Source organism: Leptonotus elevatus, chromosome 6, assembly GCF_054856555.1.
Source record: "Leptonotus elevatus isolate MCC_2025b chromosome 6, RoL_Lele_1.0, whole genome shotgun sequence".
Classification (NCBI taxonomy): domain Eukaryota; kingdom Metazoa; phylum Chordata; class Actinopteri; order Syngnathiformes; family Syngnathidae; genus Leptonotus; species Leptonotus elevatus.
This window is the reverse complement of record NC_141244.1, coordinates 13,106,298-13,127,016: the sequence shown is the minus strand read 5'-3', so window position 1 is coordinate 13,127,016 and position 20,719 is coordinate 13,106,298. Positions and strand designations below refer to the sequence as shown.

General features: G+C 38.5%; 1 protein-coding gene across 2 annotated transcripts in view; it reads right to left on the bottom strand.

The window, feature by feature from the left end:
- lars2 (leucyl-tRNA synthetase 2, mitochondrial) overlaps positions 1-20,370 on the bottom strand; it is a 32,842-nt gene extending 12,472 nt beyond the window's left edge. For both annotated transcript variants that reach the window (XM_086079512.1, XM_086079513.1), the window contains exons 1-12: positions 20,238-20,370; positions 15,983-16,205; positions 14,043-14,174; positions 7,824-7,915; positions 7,701-7,761; positions 7,527-7,616; positions 7,105-7,248; positions 4,173-4,280; positions 2,881-3,040; positions 2,328-2,432; positions 1,832-1,947; positions 356-639 (exon numbers count right to left, since the gene is read on the bottom strand). In XM_086079512.1, the coding sequence (XP_085935638.1) occupies positions 356-639; positions 1,832-1,947; positions 2,328-2,432; positions 2,881-3,040; positions 4,173-4,280; positions 7,105-7,248; positions 7,527-7,616; positions 7,701-7,761; positions 7,824-7,915; positions 14,043-14,174; positions 15,983-16,201 (1,511 nt within the window). In that variant the 5' untranslated portion in view covers positions 16,202-16,205; positions 20,238-20,370. The remainder of the gene's footprint in view (positions 1-355; positions 640-1,831; positions 1,948-2,327; positions 2,433-2,880; positions 3,041-4,172; positions 4,281-7,104; positions 7,249-7,526; positions 7,617-7,700; positions 7,762-7,823; positions 7,916-14,042; positions 14,175-15,982; positions 16,206-20,237) is intronic.
- Between the last annotated feature and the right edge of the window lie 349 nt (positions 20,371-20,719).

The window sequence follows — 20,719 nt, the reverse complement described above, 5'->3', positions numbered from 1 at the left end:
AAAAGAAGCAATGGAGGTGCAAAACCAAGATTTTAGCTACAATTATACCAATTAGCTGTCTTTGCAAAAATTACTCCCCTCTACTACCACTTAATGTGGTCATTAATTGTAAGTGATGCACCTTGCAGCTGGAGAACTTATGACCTCCGTGCTGTACAAAAACACATTACGTAAGCAAGTTTTGATCTCAGGTAATGAGCTACAGCTGACAATCAGACCTGGCTGTTTCGACAACATCTCATTCGCATGCCTCTGTCTGTTTTTGCACTGCATTATTAAAAATAAATCTAGATTTTGTTCCCTGACAATATATTCAAAACTGCAGGATTTCTATATCGCATCAAAATAATCTTACCTTGGGCATTTGCAATTGACCCAATCATGGGCAGCCGCCAGCGGCGAAGCCCCCTTTCCGGAGAGACATGGTAGCTTTGGCAACGTTACTGGTAAATGCTCCTCGGGCACAGTAACTGGACCACAAGACCCACAATGCACCACAGGAATGGGTGTGCCCCAGTATCGCTGTCTTGATATCAACCAGTCCCTGAGCTTTGAGCTTGTAAGGTGGCCGCCCACTTTCAGCTCCCTGGCCTTCTCGGTAATGGAGTCAAAAGCTTGTGTTCTGGTGAGTCCTGAGAACTGTGATTTGTGTGAAGCAGGAAGAGAAGGAGAAAAGGGAAAAACAAGAGGTATTTATATTTCAATAGCATTGTATTCACAGTATGTAGTATTCAGACTCTGGAATAACTACGTATATGCCCACCAAGTGTGCAATTAATTTTAAAAAACAATAAAAAAAAAAATTGTGAGCTGCCCCTCCGTTTGTAAGCGAGCCATTCAGATTCTGGCCCAATTGTGACATCACAATCAATAATTAATACTTCCACAGATTCTCCAACAATGACATCACATGACAGCTAACTTGGCGAAATTCTGGCATTTTCCTTCTTACCGGACTACACAGAAAGACTACCATGTCAAACCCAAAATCTAAGCAGAGATGCAGTGTTGTTAAGATGCACAGATGAACATTAAGCTGGGTACGGACATACCGATAATCGTTCCAATTTTGAGCACAATTTTCCCCCTGAAGTCAGGCCTGAATTTTAGGATGTCTTGACCAATTAACCTGGAGAACACAATTTTTGTTGAGTGAGGTCTGACAGCTGTTTTAAACTCATTTTTTGGCGTCAAGTTTTTGAGTTTATAGGATCAATGTTTTCTATAAATAAATAAATAAATAAATGCGTGTTGTATGTACATAAAACACTAATATGGAATAGTTACAAGCTTTGAAAACTTACCTACAACGGTATGGCCATGGTTACAAGGTTAAGAGAAAAGCCAGCACCAATTCTATTAATTCGTACTATGTTAGCTTTCTATTTGCAGATATTGCTAGTACATACTGACCTACCGGGAGCTGACACACATCTCACCGCACCGTCTCAATTGTGACTGTACAAGTTGCCAGATAGCTGTAGAAAAGTCTAATTTTAATCAGCTTTTCTTACTACAGCTAATCAGTGGAATTTTGCTTATCTTGGATGTGGAGAAAAACAAAACCTGACGAGGCCTGAAAAAACTGACTGCAATTTTGGAATCAGCTTGCCAATTTTAGTTTCAATCAGTATAAAAATTGAACAGATTTTTTTTCTTTTTTTAAATTGTTGCCCAGTTTTGGGCTGACAATTAAATAATAGTAAATTGTAACCGTTTAATATTTACAATCACAAATCTTATTATCATTCTAAGCGAAGCGTACAGATACATGTGCAAGTCAGATACACCTAGGAAATCTTAATGGCACAATTGCTGTGGTTGTCATCACCTTATCAGAGTTAATGACAATTTGTGTCCCATCTTCATGGCTCTTCAGAACATTGATCCACGTTAAATTCTGCGTTTTGGCCACAGCCAAATCCTCCCCACTGCAGTCTGGTGTGCCTGGTGGACAAAGGTGCAGTGTGTATATAAAACACAAGAGGCAACACAAATACATGCTTACAGAAAGGCAAACACTCAGCCCAGTTCTCTTGAGGATGCCGACAAGCCTCCCTGCCTTTAATGTTAAGTATTAATGTGACGCGGCTAATTGTTAGCAATCCCTTAGAGTCCACCGCCAGTCACTCTGAGATAAACAACTTGCAGCACATGGACTTATATGCAACCCACAATACTGCATACAACCGACAGTTTGCAGTTCATGATGTTGAAAAATGTTTATGGCTGAATTTAATGTTTTGTCGTTTTGACATTTACCTGAATATCAACGAAATACATATAATGTCATTTCAGGTAAATGCACAATCACACAGCTAACTTACCAATCACAGTGTCTAGATAGCCATCAAATGCCTCTTTGTGAGATATAATCATAGGAACTTCGTGGCCGGTGAACAGGTTGACAGCTGTGACCTCAGTCAGGGAGTCTGCAAATAAGAGGACAGGGAGTGAAAAAGCAGTGCTGCCTCCCCTTATGGCTAATTAACATTTTAAATTTAAAGATTATTTGAAGGAATCCAATTATCATACACCTTCAGTTTTTAAAGTATTTGTTTTCAGATATGTATATACTGTACGTTATAAGAGACATATTCTGTCCCATTGTTGCTCAGCAGTTGGCTTAGAGTTATGTTGTAATTTTTTTTAGCCCAAGAGATGCAAGAGAACCAAAATGCCAACTGCTAAGGGCCTTATATATTAATATGCCGCTAAATTTGTGCCACAATAACGTAAGCACAGTTTTGCACAAAACAAACACATTCTTGAACGCATAAAAAGTTCTGTGCACAATATTTCCCATTGCGCATAAATAACATGCACTTTTACATAAGCCATAAACCAAAACGTCTGAGTACAGTTCACAGAGATGCCCACCTCTGCCTGGCTGCCAGGCTTTTTCCAGTACAGAGCGGACTGAGCTGCTCCCATGAAGCAGTCTGTGGGAGGGCAGGATGGCCAGGTACGCTGCACCAAACACCGCCTCTGGGGAGAAGCTGTACGCTGACAGAGTCTCCCCCGTCTCCTCTCCACTCACCTGAGAAATGAGACATCATCATCGGGGAGCTTTTGAGTCAACGTGTAAACATATATCCATTTTCGGTATCGCTTATCCTCATTAGGGTCGCAGGTGCGCTGGAGCCAATCATAGATGATTTTGGGTGAGAGGTGGAGTATACCCTGGACTGGTTGTCAGACAATTACAGGGCATATTCAGACAAACAACCCTTCACAGTCGCACATGTATTACTGTATACACGGGTGCGTGGTATACACATGACTTTACGGTAATCTAATTGTTTAAACTGCAGCTCCAAGACTGTTACATTTGGTACCAACTAGGAGTGTCAAAATTCGTGCGTTAATTTAAAGTTCCTCTAACGCCACAATTTTTTTAAACACTTGATTAATGACCGCCACTTACTTGGAAAGCATCTACGGGGGGAATTTGAGTCGCAACGCAGCAGACACGTCCACGACAATATTTAGCAGTAATAAATGTAATAATAATGAATATATTTGTGGAGACTGGGGTCAAGTTGTATTTTACAAATGTGCGGAATTTCACAAGTTACTTCATGTTAAACATTAGATAGCTCTGAATATGAAAAGAAAAATGCATTGAGCTGTCACAGTCTTACAAATGCAATTATGCCACCTAGAGGCAGTAAAAATTACCTCAACACAAATCCATATCACACTCGTTTTTAACAGTACAGTACATATTTTTAATTTGAATAAATTTTATGAATTATTATGGAATTACTGTATCAATGACTATAAGATGCAGCCATATTTCTATTCGTTTAACATTTTTTCCACTTTTATGTTAACAAGAGTATGAAAACTTAGGAAAATATTTTATTGTACAGATATAAAATTCGCAATTAATCATGAGTTAATTATTGAAGTAATGTGATCAATTATGATTCAAAATTGTAATCGCCTGACACCCCTTATACCAACACATGATTTCAATACTCTGAGTCTCAATAGAAACACGAGAGATGGGAGCATCACACAATCTAAAAAGCAAGAAGCAGGTTGGTGAGAAAGATGAAAAACCATGGCTGAAAAGGACAAGCACAGAGAAGTGCTTAGAGAAAGAAGGTCAAGAGTGCCAAAGAAAGCAAGAATGATGAATGAATAAATAACAAGCAGAGACCCACCTTGAGTTTGAAATCAAAATAGCAGCCAGTGCACTCTCCAATCCAATTTGCCTGCATGGCTTTGACCCCGTACCACTCTGGAAGGTCAGACAAGCTGTCCAGAAGTGGCTACAGTGGAAGAAACAGAAAAATAACTTAAGACTTAATTAGATGCAACTTTACTACAATGCAAATGCTCAAGAGGGATTTGTTCACAGGATCACTGTTAACGTTCAAAAATATCAATATCAAATTTCGCCCGACTTTTTCTGACTCGCCTGTAAAATACAAACCGTCACAAGCAGTTATTCTGCATGATGAAAAAAGGAACCTATGCATATCAACCAAGCCCAAGTCAAAATGTCACAGCTGGGCAAAGGCCTGCGTTGTTATACTTCTCTATTTTCTTTTCAGGCTGTCACAATCTATTACCCACAAGCACTCAAACTGTGCCACTCACCATTCATTTCGATAACATATTAAAATATGAAACCACACACAATGGCTACGGTCATCACTTTCACGACAGCAGGACAAAAACTAAATCCGGAAATTATATCACGGTCTGGGAAGAGAGAACATTCGTGTGCTACAGAACTGTGATGGGCAAGGGCTGTCTCCATGGCAACCAATAAAAGCTGAAGCACTACTCAATATAGATAGCAAGGCCCAAAGCTGTTGCTGTGTGTGCGTGCATGTTTAAGCAAAGAAGCACATGCTTTGTCACCTGATTAAGTATTTTATTCAGCAACCAAAATTGTAAAAATGTTCATGGATTTATCTGATGCAGTCAACCAGAATGAAATCAAAGCTATAGGCTTCTAAATAGTACATAATATTACAGTGAATAATACCTAATAGTCGTGAACGATAGGGACCAAGCTCTGCCGCAAAAAAAAAGTATAAGTAATGTACCCCCAAATGTTTATATTTAACAATTTTTATATTTTAACCCCAAAATACTGCACAGTGCACACCCCAAATTATAATCTCAAAACACTATAATTTCAAACTCGTTTGACAAAAAACTCTTGACAATAAATGACTTACAGAAGATTTGATTTAGCAAAAAAAGGCACCAGAATTGCGCATATACATGCATATGAGACTCTTTGCAACATCCACTAATAGCCAGGCGAAAATTTGCTCCTCCCCAACGTACAAACATCTCCGTCTTTCAGAGATTCTGCACTTCAACAATACTTTCTTGACACCAATTACTACTTTCCTATTAGACAGGGCAATGGCAGCATTTGTGGCATTGTTATGCCTTACAAAAAGAGCACAAAAGTATGCAAATGAGTGGGATTTTCCTCAAATGGAATGATAGGTTCCATGGAAAAAAAGGTGAATAGGTAACATATGAAACATGAATATTGAACCACGAATAGGCTGGTGTTCACTGCAAAATAAATCGCCCCGATAGGCATTGAGCAGCAAAGGTAATGACAGAGCAATCAGAGGACAATTTGGTAGCATTATGATACAATCTGTGAGATGCTCTCTCCAAGTCAATATGCCCAAAAAATACAATAGTCAATCACTGCATCTTAATCCAATAGAGCATGCATTTTAGCCCCAGAAACAACAAAATAACAGAAAAAAAAGCTGCAGTAAAGGCCTGAAAAAACATTTCAAATGAAGAATTCACCAGTCTGGTGAAGTCAATGGGTCACTAAGCTTGATGCATTTATTGCAAGTAAAGGCTATGCCCCCAAATGTTAAATGTTATTCACGTTAAGTTAATATAATAATGTCCTTTCAAATACTTTTGATCATTTTAAAACTGTCTGGCTACAAACAAAAGCTACTGTGTCTTGAGTTGTTTAACACATTTAGATGAAATAAAAGCATTATTATTTTTTTTATTATCTGATATTCATCTTTTGATCTGTAACCCAGTATACAACAAAAACAAAGGAATAGACATTGCCGTTCCAATATTTTTGGAGGGGATTGTATATCTGAAATTGATTATTTTCCGACAAAGTAAAATTGTATAACTTCCCATGGACTGAACTACAGCAATATTGTGAATGCTTGATTGCTCATTCACACAATGAATTCTGTTTGATAGTGCATGACAAGCAACAAGTGTGTCTATGAAACACACAAATGTATGTCAAAATAATCAATCTTGGTAATGATTTTTGTCATCTGAAATCATCTCAGAAAAAACACCCATTACGAAACACACTTCAGCATGAGTGCAGCATAAATATAATATGAAATTAATGTTGTCTAGCAGACATCATGAACAGGCAAGTGGGGGAAATTGATGTTGAGGAAATCACGGGCATGTTTGGCATGCTCCATTTTGTCAAGGCCTTCCTGCCTCTCCATCTGCCTCTCTCACTTCTGTTTCTTAACACATTCTTCTTTCTTCCTTCCTTCCTTCCCACTTCTCTGTTTGTCAGTGAAAATTAGAAATGCGCGAACACATTGTCACAGTAGGCTGCTCCCACCTCCACTCATACCTCTGACATGGACCAGCATGGGCGACTTCAGCGGTGTCGCCAAGAAACGTGCGAGGTTTTGAATATGGAAATGATTGCTTTAATGGAGCCGTTAATGGCCAAGCGGTTTTTACAAGGCCTTGGATGAATATGTGTGTCACATTGACTGGGCCACCATTCTGGCTTCATCACAAGTGTGAAACACACATTGCCTGTCACTCACGGCTCAGAGCTGGCATTGGTGGTAAGTCAGTATTCATCTGTGAGTTCTTTTTTTTCTCCCCTAGTCTTGAGTGACAAGCAGAATCTCATGAACAAAACTGCCCTGCATTATTCATGCTCGTACAATCAAAGTGCAAAAAGTTACAACTAGCAATTATCACACCTACTTCAAATTCACCAAAACTGTTTCCCCTAAAACATAGGATTACTGGTTGATTGATTCATACACTTTTCTCTGAATGCTGACAAGCCAAAGTGCAAAATAAAAAAAGTACCTTTCCGTAGTGTGTGGTCTTGATGAACCATTGAGTGAGCAACTTCTGCTCCACCGGAGCACCAGACCTCCAAGAGCGACCGTTTTCATCCACCTGCTCATCTGCCAGTACTGTTTGATCAACGGGGTCCCAGTTCACCACACCCTGAATAGTGCACATGCACGCACACATGCGCACGCGCAAATTGTTCATGAAGAGTGAAAGCAGTGATTAGGAAGCAGCTTCAATTGAAAGAGACAGACCGCAGGCTTTATTTAAAGGTTGTCACACTTCATTACACTACACATTAACAAAGGCTTTCTATAAAAGACCTAAAAAAAAAAATAAAATCATTCCTGTCACTGTGAAAGACCAACAAAATGAATCATTATCCTTCCAAAAGAAACCTGGAGTAAGTACTTTGATGGAAAGTCTAGTCCTACCTCTTTCTGATAAGCCAGCCCTGCTTCGAAGAGCTTAACAAAGAGATACTGCGTCCACTTGTAGTAGTCAGGAAGGCAAGTGGTCACCTCCTGTCAAGGAAATGATGGTCAGGTCAATAATGAGGGTGAGGAAAAATACGGTTTGACTGTCATGCAGGTTTTCTTCCTACGGACCCGGTCCCAGTTAAAGCAAAGGCCAAGGCTTTTTAGCTGCTCCCGCATTGACTTGATGTTGCTGTGGAAAGAGAAGCGAGTCAGAGGGTGTACGATGGTGAAGCACAAACAAGCCTTTGGTACCTTTTCGTCCAATCTTCTGGATCAAGACCTCTCTCAATAGCTGCGTTCTCTGCTGGAAGGCCAAAGGCATCCCAGCCCATTGGGTTTAATACCTAGGGATAATGCAAAAATGCATACTGAATATTAGCAAGAAGTGGTGGTTTAAAGTATTAATACTAATACTTCCCCTTGCAATTTAATCAAATGGCTGCGTTCATACTGTATGCAAAAACCTCCATATGCACAAAAAAGGCAATATTTTGTATTTTTATTATTATTATTATATTACAATTTCCAAGAGTAAATAAACATTATTTAAGTTTAGGACGCACTTTACTTTTTCAGTGCTGTTGCTTTTCAGTGTCCACAAATGTTTTTTTAATATACTTTTGTACTCCATAATCCATATGCACAAATAAATTATGCACAGATTTTTCTTTTCAAATGTTTTACTGCGAAAAAAAATTCAATGCCACATTCATTTGCATGGCAAGGTTAAGTATTTTTGTCAAAAGTTACCCATTATATGTCTAACTTTTACTACTTACTAGGGATGTTCGATACTACTTTTTTCAGACTGATCTTGATTTGTTGACTACTCTTGAGTATTCAATGATGCCAAGCAAAAACAAAACAAAACAAAAAACACAAGGCATTAAAAAAAGACCTATATAGCTCAATATAGCATTTTTCCTTAAAATTGCATGGAACTCATGGTAATTTTTCTTCTTCTAATTTCTAATTTCTAGTTCCTAATCATAAAACAAGTACAAGAGGTGCCACCATCACGAGTACTAGTACCTTGAAATAAGGCCGGGTATCGGCCTGATACCAATATCTGGTATGAGAAATACTCGCCCATCACTACTTCTTACTGTATCAATATTGGAGGATTTAAATACATATCGAATCGCAACCTGAAAAATAGAATTGAATCCAAAGGTGAAATGATTATGCTGCTAAGCGATGACTCATTTACAGACCTTGTTTAATTTAAAATTGACCAAATCTTTCAGCCTCTCAACAGTAAATCTCACGTTTCTGAGGTCCTCAATGAAAGCTGACTAATTTGTATTTAATGAAAATAAGGCATTTGAAAACATCTGCTTTTACTTTGGAAAACAATTGAGATTTGTGTGTATGTTCTGACGTGTCATGGACCACCATATATCAATTATATTATTATAATATAATTTGTTTTATATTCCCTTAGGACAACAATGCTGTCGTTTATGAAATATTTAGCACTAAAATCACACTTCAATAAGTGTAGTAATGTGTGAATGTGCTCTTTCCAGCAAGCACACAATATTTCATGCATGCTTTATTTCATTCAATCAAATAATAGTATTGGATCCTGACAGAGTCTATATGATAATAAGCTATTCCTCACCGATCTCCACTCCATCACATTGCAATTAGTACACGCTGGTGAAGTGCAACTGAGAATAGAAGATCAGGATATGAGTGCTTAAAATATCATACAGCCATTCATGGCTAAATGGAATTGAGGCAGATTTCATGCAAACATTTGGATAATTTTTCTATGTGGCACTACTGCCCCCTCATCCCTGTGTACCTGCACTTCTTTCCCCTTTAGCTCCTCGGGGTGGTTTTCTGCTCACTGACAACCAAATGAGATGAAAGCACAGGAGTGGAAGGCGTGAGGAAAGAGAAGCAGACCGTCATGGAGTCGAAGACCGCGGAGGATCACTGCGCAGACTTTAACAGGTCTGATGTTTCGCAAAAGTTGGTATCCTTGGTAACTGCATTGGCCTCCTTTTTAAAGCCAAGTACTAGATCGTATTAGGCTAAGAGAGCTGTAAGCACTGTTGCCCAGTGTGGCTGCTCAGGAGGAAGACAAGCACATTGATCTCGATGCAAGCCAAAGACGGCCTGGGAAAATAATAAAGCAGAAAAAAAAATCCTCCTTATTAACGTTGTGCTGCTACTGTTGTTTATTCAGTGTTGAACTCTGTTAACATGAAACCGTTGTCTGCTCTAATGGAGAGCTTGCCTGAGTGAGCTCAAGGTTCTGAGAGACTGCAAAATAATCATTTCGCTGTTAATAGCTTGAGTGGCGCTTATTCCCATGTCTGATAAATTCAAGAAGACTTGTCCCACTTTTCGCAGGTGCATTCCAAATCCACCATCATGAAGACATACAGTAGCATGAGTGACAAGAGGTAGTGGCGAGATGGACAGGGAAAAGTGGAGGGTGATTTCATGTAGTGCTGTCAAAGTTAAAGCGTTAACTGAGTAATTAATCACAAAAAAATATTGCATTAATCATGAATTAACGCAGATTAATCGCGCTATTAATTTTGACCATATATTACCCTTTACCGTGACAGCGGATGGCTACGTTTAAGGTAGCACAGGTTGTGTTTGAGCAATAAACATAATTACATTATTTTCCCCACTGTTTTAAACGTCAAAGATGTATGAATAATGATGAAACTTAGCTATATTCTAATGCTAATTGCTGCAAAACGGAAACAGATAGAAATATACTTTTTTCCCCGCATGAAAGAAGAGACTCTTATCTTTCTTTTGGTAGGTTCCATGTGTTTATAGCAACAGAACACAATATTCTGTGGGCCTTGCAAAATCAATCAAAATCCATTAAAACAGCCGGAAGCGAAGGGGGTTGCTTCAGTGAAAATGGCTGAGAGTCAATGATAAGATATTTTGTATTGATTGACAGACCTATGGAATGACCATTTAATTGATTCATGTTAAATATATTAAAGGATAAGAGGTTCATAGAATGGCAAAAGAAAATAAACAATGTTAAGGTCAAATTTCCTGTCTAGTAAATTTTGAGATAATTTACTTGTAATCAAAATGTAAAAAACAATCGGCAAACATCATCCAGGAACAAAGAGCTACAAAAAAAACTTTGAGATGAAAATATTTGCATATGAACGATTATTTTCCCTTTCCTTAGTATTTGTTTTAATTTGAACCAATACAAAACAACCAAATACTAAATTGCTATTACGCCAAGAGTAAGAAAAAGCTACAAACTTACAACAATTTTTTTTTTTTTTTGTATGTTTGACAGCCAGACACACGTTGCTACCCTTCAGGTGAGTCAAGTGTAAATTTGGACTTCTTGTCGTCATTAGAAGTTCGTTAACGATGAGGCTGCTGAAAAGCAGGCATTCCTCCTGAGTAAAAAATAGCCGACACACTGCACACACAGGATCCGCTCCCACAGGCTGGAAATAGCAACAGCGCGTGACCATCTACTGTGTGTACCTTCATTAATTAACCGGGGGTAGACGATGTCTGCATACGGTAGAATCAGGTTCGCTTTTCTGACAGATGCTGAGAGAATGTAGGCTTGTGTGCAGGAGGTAGTTTGCCAGTCATATGAACATTTTTCCTGTTTAGGATATATCCAGAAGCCAGACGTTTTTTTTTCCCCTAAAGGTGACAGCACATAATCTAAAATCCACCAGGGAAAGACATCCAAGGGGCTTGTTATGCACCATGGGAGGCAAACCGAGAGATGTGGTGGTTGCGCGGGGGACCGAACGAAGGTTGTCATCAAGATGTCGGGGGATGCAGCGAGTCTTTCATCGACGCCTACACTTTAGTGGATGCAAATATGGCCATTGACTGCTGCACAGCATGGAGTCAATAACCCAGCAGGTTGCTCAAGATCAAGTGTATGGATTTTACTTTTACCTTAAGTACAAGGTCTTACTGAGAAGGAGATCATCCAAGTTGAAGTATAAGCACAACTTTTAGTCAGAAATAAAAAGATCTTTAGAAAACAGCAAACGTAAATAACACTTGCAATTACTTTGCGTGCACTACATAATAGGTTCCCTGATTTGTGATTGAGTTCTTCAAAGTACAGTGGATATAAAAGGTATGCACATGCAAGGTTTTTGTTATATGGAAAAAAAAGAAAAAAAAGAAAAGATAAAACATTTCAAAACTTTTTCCATCATCAATGTGACCTGTATAACTCAATTGGGGGGGACTACAGGAAAATAGTTTCAAGCGGGGATATAAAAATAAACAACTGAGATAATGTGATTGCACAAGTGTGCACACCCTCTTATAAGTCTGGATGCGTGTTCATAAACACCCATAACTCAAACTCATAAACGTGCCTTTTCATTAAGCCGAAAATAGTTAAGCTTTTCCTGACATTTGTTTAGTCATAAGATCTTATAGGAGCTACAGATAATATGAACAGTTCCAAATTCCAGTCAGTGTTAGCAGAACACATTTAGTTTTCTGATAGAAAGCACACAAATCGAGAAAAGCTTGATTAAACTTTATATGGGGTTAATCAGAGCCACTTTAAATGATGGTGTGTGTGGTGACTTATTTGAAGGTACTGGGGAAACAACATTTTTGTCATATACTGTATAATAAAACTTTCTGTGTGACCTGACAGTACAACAATAAATGACCTTCAAAAAATTATCCACCTAAGGCCCTATTCCATGCAAATAAAAAACTGGCCAAAATGATTGAGACTGAAAACAGTATTGTACTAAATAGCGGAGATATAGCAGTAAACTGTTTTCACCATTTCAGTTTTTCTGATTTGTTGGGTGTGGCTAAAACAGGGCCCGGTGACGCACTTGGGCTACTGGCATAGGTCACCCCTCCCCCACTATATAAGAGGGTTTATCCAACGCAAGATAGATTGTGACGTTGACGTTACACGTCCCAAAATGGCCGTTAGCTCAACCATTTTGGCATGTGACAGTTAAGAGTAAACGCCACACTTTAACAATGATTGACAGCTGTTATGGACCAGCTGCCACAACAAGAAGAGGGAAAAAAAAGGATCGAGCATTCTCCAGGCAACCAAAAGTGGAACCAATGCGTAGCCAATGTTGCACTTTGTACATGGTGGCTAAATCAGAAGATGCTAACTGTTACCACACGCAAAATGTGGGGGAAATAATCAGTTTTGTTAATTTACGCTGCTACGGTTTAATAGTTATTACACAGTTGACTTTAATAACTGACCAACACCATAAAGAAGATTTTATATGGTATAAAATACCGCGGCTGATTTGGCAGCTGTTAAGTTGCTAACATACAGAAATAACACTGCCTCTTAAGACTTACGTCAAACTACCAACTTCGATAGCATTTTGACCACACCAAGGAGAAATAAATCCGGATTGTACAAACTTGTAAAGCCTTTGTATGATCAGATTTGAAAGCACTCACCAGCAACAGAGGGGGTAATTTCATGTTAGCAGCGCTGCCAAATTGAAAAAAAAAAAAACCCTCCTGATACTTCATCGGCAATCCAACATGTCCTCCTCGCGCATGTATATCATGTCCTTTTCATTAAAGTGACTGTCAATGCTCTCGGGCGGAAAGTTAACGGATAAACGCTAGTTTTGGAACTCCACGCCATTGTAGCCCATAAACGCTACGGCAATAATTTCCTGCCTTTGGGGGCATGTTCAGGGAAAGTCACGTGACGTCAGGATCTCTATTGACTTGCTTAGTTATTATAATTACGGCCCATTTCTACCAGTGTAGTGTGCAGTTAGCTACCAGCGTCTGTAACCATGCTTACACCCTCCAGAACACCTTGATATCATTTTAAATTCCAAAGAGTTATGCATTTTATGTTATTCAGGCTACCGTAATATGTTGAAAGCATTGCGAGTAAATAACTAGAAGATATGGGCCAAAATGTCGATCATGTAGTGTGAGCCACAGGCTAAATGATGTACCGACGTGTTTAAGAACTGAGTCATCCAGTTCTTAAACACGTTCCCTTTTTGTGGACTCTATTTCAGTTGCTTATTTGTAGATCTCCTTTTTAAAATATGACATTTTTAGCTAAGTTGTACAAGTGTGTCACTTTAATGATGTAAAAATGATTAGAAATAATTTATCTTAGTCTAGGTTGTTTGTTTTTATCACAAAAACCTGGCATTTAACATGGGAGTGCATGACTCTTTAAATCTGCTGTGTATATAAAATGCAATAATTACTGTAAAACACCACATCTTGTGCAAAATGCTTGCGTACCAAAAAGATAGTGATGATATACTCAGTTTGTTCTTGTGGACAATATGCTATTCATAGTGAAGTCTTGAATGTCACATATGAATGTTTTCGATAATGTGGAAAATGTCAACTGGGATCAACAAAATGCATTCATTTTCTACCTGCTGAAAACATTGCGCCTTTATTGTTTATGTGGCCATGGTTAGGATACAACGAAAAGAGCTCACACACCTGATACCCTCTCATTCGCTGAAAGTGGCCAAGGACGTCGCTGATCGTGTAAACTCGCACATGGCCCATGTGCAGTCGTCCAGACGGGTATGGGAACATGGAGAGAACATAGAACTTTTCCCGGTTCTGATCCTAGAATGAAAAAGGCAGCCCGAGTCATGAATATTGCAGGAAGATAAGATCATAACATTTGAATTTTAGCCTGTTGTAAATGATATATAACACAATATAACTTTGGAAAGCATGTTTTTGCATTAACATGTAGCGTGAGGAAAAAGAACTATAACTCATCACATGCACAGAAAGATCAATGACTTGTGTATTTCTGCATGAGGCTCCAACGCGCTCTGATTGTAGTGTCAGAAGAGATCCCGAGCCGTTGCAGCGTTGAATGGATGGTTTACAGTCACAACTCTGTTACCGTGGCAACAGAGCAAGTGGCCGATATATCAAGCTATACGTGATTACAGGAAACCTGAGCCATGAATTTTTCAATAAATTAATTAGGAGCAGAACTGTCACGAGCGCACTTCATCACTGTGCCCTGCACCATCAGATTATTAGGATGTATAATCAGCCAGAGACGTTGAGTAATCGTGGAGCATCATTTGGGTAGATGACCAATTATTGCCTAATCAAGTCATTTAAAGTAAACATTATACAACGTTGTAAATGTATAGGGTGGATTTTTTGGGGTTTCCACACTTGTAGAGACAGCGACTACAAAGGGACAATGTTTTTTATTTGATAAATGCACTTAATGTTACTCCATGAACATAATTTACATGAATGTATGCATTTTCTTCATGCACAACTTCATTTGCTTGTTTTCGCATTAACGATTTCATAAATACACATAACCATGGAACAGGTAAAGCTAAGCTAATGAGTGTGATCATTTCGTGCTCTATTGACTAAGCCTTCAGTTACATTGATCGATTTTACAGCAGTGGTCACAAATACAGACTTTACATTATTGGATGGGCGATATGGACATGTCTGACTTTCTTATTTTATTTTTATTAGAAAAATCAGGTTTTTGATTTTAATTAATTTTTCTACCTTCACTTATAGAAAAAGCAACAAAAAAAGGCCTTATTTGAAACAAGTTTAGCTTTTTTTGTCACTTCTGGGATTTCTCATGATTTACTGAGCATTAACTTGCACCAGCTTTCACACACACACACACATATATATATATATATATATATATATATATATATATATATATATATATATATATATATATATTTATTTTTTTTTTTTTTTTTTTTGCAACATATGGGCACCATTTTGCCAACATTCAGCAGTATTCACCCAACGATGGCCTTCACGATTGGCCTCCTTTTTTGACGTAATGTCAAATTCATTCAACTCATGTGAAGTGTTTCTTAGCAGGAATTCACGTTTCTACTCGATTCTTTGAAAAACGGTCACCGCTAGTAGGGTTGGAAAAGTCACTAAGATGGCAACACAGACTATGCTTCGTAAACTAGCAACACTCCATTTGCAGCCATATTGTTAGTGCAAGCTGTCCACAGCAGCAGGGATTCACTTTGAACAATGGACGTGGCAAAAAAAAAAAAAATAATCATTCTGACAGAATAAACTCCAAAAAAATCAACAAAAAAATTATTATTTGCCCAGCCCCACTTCACATGTCATGTCATGTCACAGTCTTCATCTACAGTAGTGTCAAAACCCGGTCCTCGAGTGCCTGAGTCATGCATGTTTTAGAGGTTTCCCACGTTCAACACAGCTGATTCATATTTAAGCTCATCAGCAAGCTCTGCAGGAGCCTGATAATGATCCTGATCATTGAATCAGGTGTGTTGGAGTAGAGAAACCTCAAAAACATGCAGGACTCAGGCCCTCGAGAACCGGACTCTGACACCTGTGCTTTAACACAACCACACTCGAGAATGGGAAACGCGTTGTACCTTCCCTAGTGACTCCTTGCGCCACTGTGCCATAATCCGCGGGTGCCACCATTGCTCCACTCTGCATCGCATCTCTGCCCGATAGTCCTTCTCCCACACGCCGGTCTCACTGAAAAGCGTGCGGATAGCGGGGGACAGCTGACGGTGGACAAGATTCAGGAAAGCAGTCCTGATTTGGCCGTGAGGATACAGAAGCATCCGACTCCTTATCATCTTCATGATTCTATCACAAAAAAACAAAGACAGACGCTGTAAATTGGTAGAAATGGCAATTGTTGTGTCAAAGGGACAGCTTCTGATTAACTTAATGACATTTAAATAAAAGCTATTGTCATGATGTTTGTAAACAATAGTTGCGAGGGTACTTGCGGTAGGCAGAATGTGAATGATAACCTCTGACTTGAAATGAAAACGGTGACAAAAATGTTTTGTTTGAGCCGCACCACCAGATAGATATACCTCAAAAGGTTTAGGGTAGTCTTAATTTCCTGCAAAATAATGTATTACCGTACTCAAGTGGAACATGTGGGTGAGGAGGACAAATTGAGTGTGGTGGTGTAGTAGCCACGGCTGGAAACCAAATGCCCTTGATTTGATTAGGGGCCAAATGATCAAATACTTGATAGCTTTTTTTTAAGTATTATTTTTAATGTGATGGAAGAACTCGTGTTTCAGAGTCAATTAGGGGTGTTAAAAAAATCAATTCGGCAATATATCGCGATATTACAGCGCGCAATTTTTGAATCGATTCGATATGCGGCCGAATTGATGTTTAAACAAAAACGTCTTACTTAGGGTTAGGGTTAAGCATAGAAGAATGTTATATTAATGGAACATTAAGCCTTAATATTTTATTTCAATGCTGTTCAAACATGAAACAGATTGCAACGGATTGTTAAATACAGTGGCTCACAGCTACAGCCTGAAGTTTAAAATAAATACATTTTTCATACGAATCTTACAGTGTACATGTACATAATCAATTTATAGATTCGTATCGGGATTAATCGGTATCGAATCGTGACCTATGAATCGTGATACGGATCGAGGGTCGCAAGGTTCTAGGCAATTCACACCCCTAGTGTCAATGTTGTAGAGCTGTGCAATAGTTTACAGATGAGGACTGTTTTTTTTTTTTATCCTTTTATCTTTTTGAAATTTGTTTGAAACCAGAGGAACAGCCTTTTTCACTTTGCCCAATTAGTTAAGTTTGGCAGTGTCAGATAATGACACTGCAAACTATTGCAACCAAAGCAGGTAACATAACCAACCTGTTTTTTAACATTTGAAACAAAGACATGCAGTGGATTGGGGGAAAAGTGCAGCGTGGAAGAAAACAACATCCCTCTGCTTTGCTCTCACTAGCTTTTGCTAGCCTTTCCTGCTAGCCGCTCCTGTTAGCCGCTCCAGCGAGTTTTGCCTGCCACTGTTGCTCGCCACTCCTGCTGCTGACTGGGTCCTCAATCCAAATAATAATTGGTAGTAGGGATGCACCGAAATGATTTTTTTTTTTTGCCGAAACCGATAACCGAAAATGAGAAACGCTTGGCCGAAAACAGAAGCGCCGAAAACAATAACAATAATTAAAAAATTATAATTTATCAAAATAAAAATAATATCACTCAGCTTCACCATTAGCTACAGTCCACTCCAAATTTTCAACACATCTTACTACAGTAATGATTGAGAAATAAATGAGGTGGATGAATGAGAATAACCACAAGCATACAGTAAGCACACAGTGCAGTGTCATGTCATTGCCTTTGTTATTCTATGATAAATAAAGTTGTCGGTAGCACACAGACAGTGCTTTCCCACACATTGTTGGACGTAATAATCTGGAGATGAAGCTTTACTTTTGTGAACTTTTTCGAGTGTCGTCGTTCGTCACCTTCAATTGATTTGGGTCGCTGCTGATAACGCAGCTCTCGTCTCGGTCATGTGAAATAAATTAATTTATCATGTAAAGGAACCGGGTGCCATGTTGCTTATTCAACAGGAGCTTTATTTGCATTTCAGCAGCAAACAATTTGCTACGACACTTCAGTTGCAGAATAAGAGGTTCGATCGCTGTAAACTAGAGCGTAGCTGGTGGGTTAGCCTCAAGACGCTAGCTTTCGGCTACTGCTCATGAATTAACATTGAGGCAGAACGCTCACCCTGGCGTTTAATTCATACATACGCTTGCATCCTATTTCGGCAATAATTTTATTTTTCTATTCTTCTTCTTTTTTTTTTGAGAAAAATATGCAATTTTCGGTGGCCGAATATTCGGTGCATCACTAATTTGTAGTAATTAGAGGTAGGCTTGCAAAGTATGGTCTCTCTGAGGCACGGTAGTGTGCATGCTTCAAAATTATTAGTTCACCACTTGATGGCACTAAATCCTACACACTGTCCCTTTAACGAGACTGGTTGTACGCCATTTTCCGACAGTTACAACAATGAAGACGCAGTGCCGTGAAGTGTCTTGCGCAATATCCTAAACGAATAAATTTCTCATTAGCACACAGTGGTTGTATGCATATTTTTGGACATAATAATCTGGGCTATGGTAAATTGGACTAGCCAAAGCTTGCGACAAGAAGCTAACCCGAATTCATGCCCCATTATCCAGTCAAGTGAGCACCGGGTGCACCTTACATCATTTTGCTGCTAGGTTGTTTTGATGATAAAAGTATTTCAGTGTGAAACAAAACAAAAACAAAAAACTATTTTAAGCCGGCGGCTGTGATTTAGAAATTGAGACTCGCCTGATTGTCCTGAGTTTGCCATCAGGTCACCGTTAATGTCGAACCCTGCCCTGTATGACAAGAAAGTGGCCTCGTGGAAGGCAATCGCTGATTCTCAGCACTTAACTGGATAATTATACCAAACCACTTTATTTATATAGACGTTTAAAAGACAACAGACGTTGACACCAAAGTGCTATACATCTAAAAAAATAATAATAATTATGTCCAACCTTGATAGTTTAAAAAAAATTAAACATTCTCATGGTAACCTAAAGACTGCCTTCAGTGTCTGCTACTGTGAGCAGACCAAAGTATTATTAATGCCACAATGATGCCCTGGAATATAATTTGATAATCTCCACAAGCAGACACGAGGCTGAGATGAAAATGTGTATGAGGTCCATAATCGCTATTTGCTAATATTTGGAAGTCATGCAGAATTCTATGAAAAGATCCAATTTGAATACATGATTACTGAAGTACTGATATGAAGCAGTTGAAAGCTTTTGGGAAAGTGACTCCCACGTTTAGTATAAAAGTGAGAGAAAAAAATATGATTAAAAGATAGTATGTGAACTACAAATGGGAACTGGATTCAGCAGAGCAGCCTAACAGATTAACAAACTAAGCCGTGTGACAATTTCATATGTGCGACGTCCTTGCTAACTGGCTTGTTTCCCACAAGCCAGTTAGCAAGGACCTGTGTCCTTCAAGAACCACTGCAGCATGTCAGCAGCAGGGTTAGAGTAAATAGAATAGAATGTGTTTCTATGGTGACCATTAGGCTCAACAATCTCCTAAAAAAAATACTGCGACTACAAACCAATTTAAACTGTTGCTTTTTGTTGATGACGTGATCATGTTTTATGTTCCATATTCCTATTGTTGTTTGTTTGTGTTTTGTATTTGTTTTTGTAAAAAAAAAAAAACACACACGCACACACACACATTCATAAGGTTGAAGGTAATTTACAATAAATGGGCACTGATTATACGCCATGTACTTCTTCAATTATAAGAACTTAAGAATGATATGGGAGTCAATGTAGGGGGGTTAAAATCTGGGAAGAATAAATTGAATTGTGTAGAATTGCTAAATTATTACTGAATACAGTGTTTACACCAGCCGTAGAGTTGGAGGCTAACAGAGGGCACTTTGTGCATAATAAAAACTGAATTACACTTAGTGTTCTGCTACAAGTGGACTTATCAATATACTACGGTCTACCTGGTTTACAAAGGCAAACCCGCTACAGAAAGCATTCACTAATTTGATAAGAAATAAAGTAGGTGTGTTGATGCTACCGAAAAAGCTCTGATGCGGTCCAATTTTAACAACCACAATCATAAGCATATTGCTAAATCAATGACCCTCTTCCAGGCTATCTATTCAGCTATTAATCATCTAGTTGACGGTATTGTTCAATTATTATTAGAGTTACTATTGCTTTCTTGACACGTACTCGCGTCACTCTTGTGGCTTTCAAGCGTAAACTAGAGGAAGCAGAATGCTTTTTTACCTTGTTTGTTTTATATCCGCGTTGTTGGCTGCATCATTGTTAAAAACTCCTGTGTAAATCGGATGTACATCCTTTAATGTAGCTGTCAATGACCTGTTTCCACAGCGCACGACTGCACCATGAGCGCCGCCATCTTGCTTTGAATAAACTTTATTGAGATGGACAACTATGACGCAATCTGGAACGCCGGATGAATACTGTGCACTCCGCGTTAAGAAAACCTATGTACTATAATCTTCTAAATTCTAGCACAGTAGATAATAGGCTTAAAACAGAATACGTGATTACATTTGATGGGGAAACAAAATAAATAAATAAAAACAATGTATTATAATTCATTTCTGTGTGTAAAAATGTCAAATAATATTCATTCTCCAAAAATGTATCTCACGGATATCTTTGCTTGCAATGTAAATTAGTATTCATTAATATTATTTCATTTGTTTTATTTTTTACATATTGTTACTTTGGTGTTTTTGTTA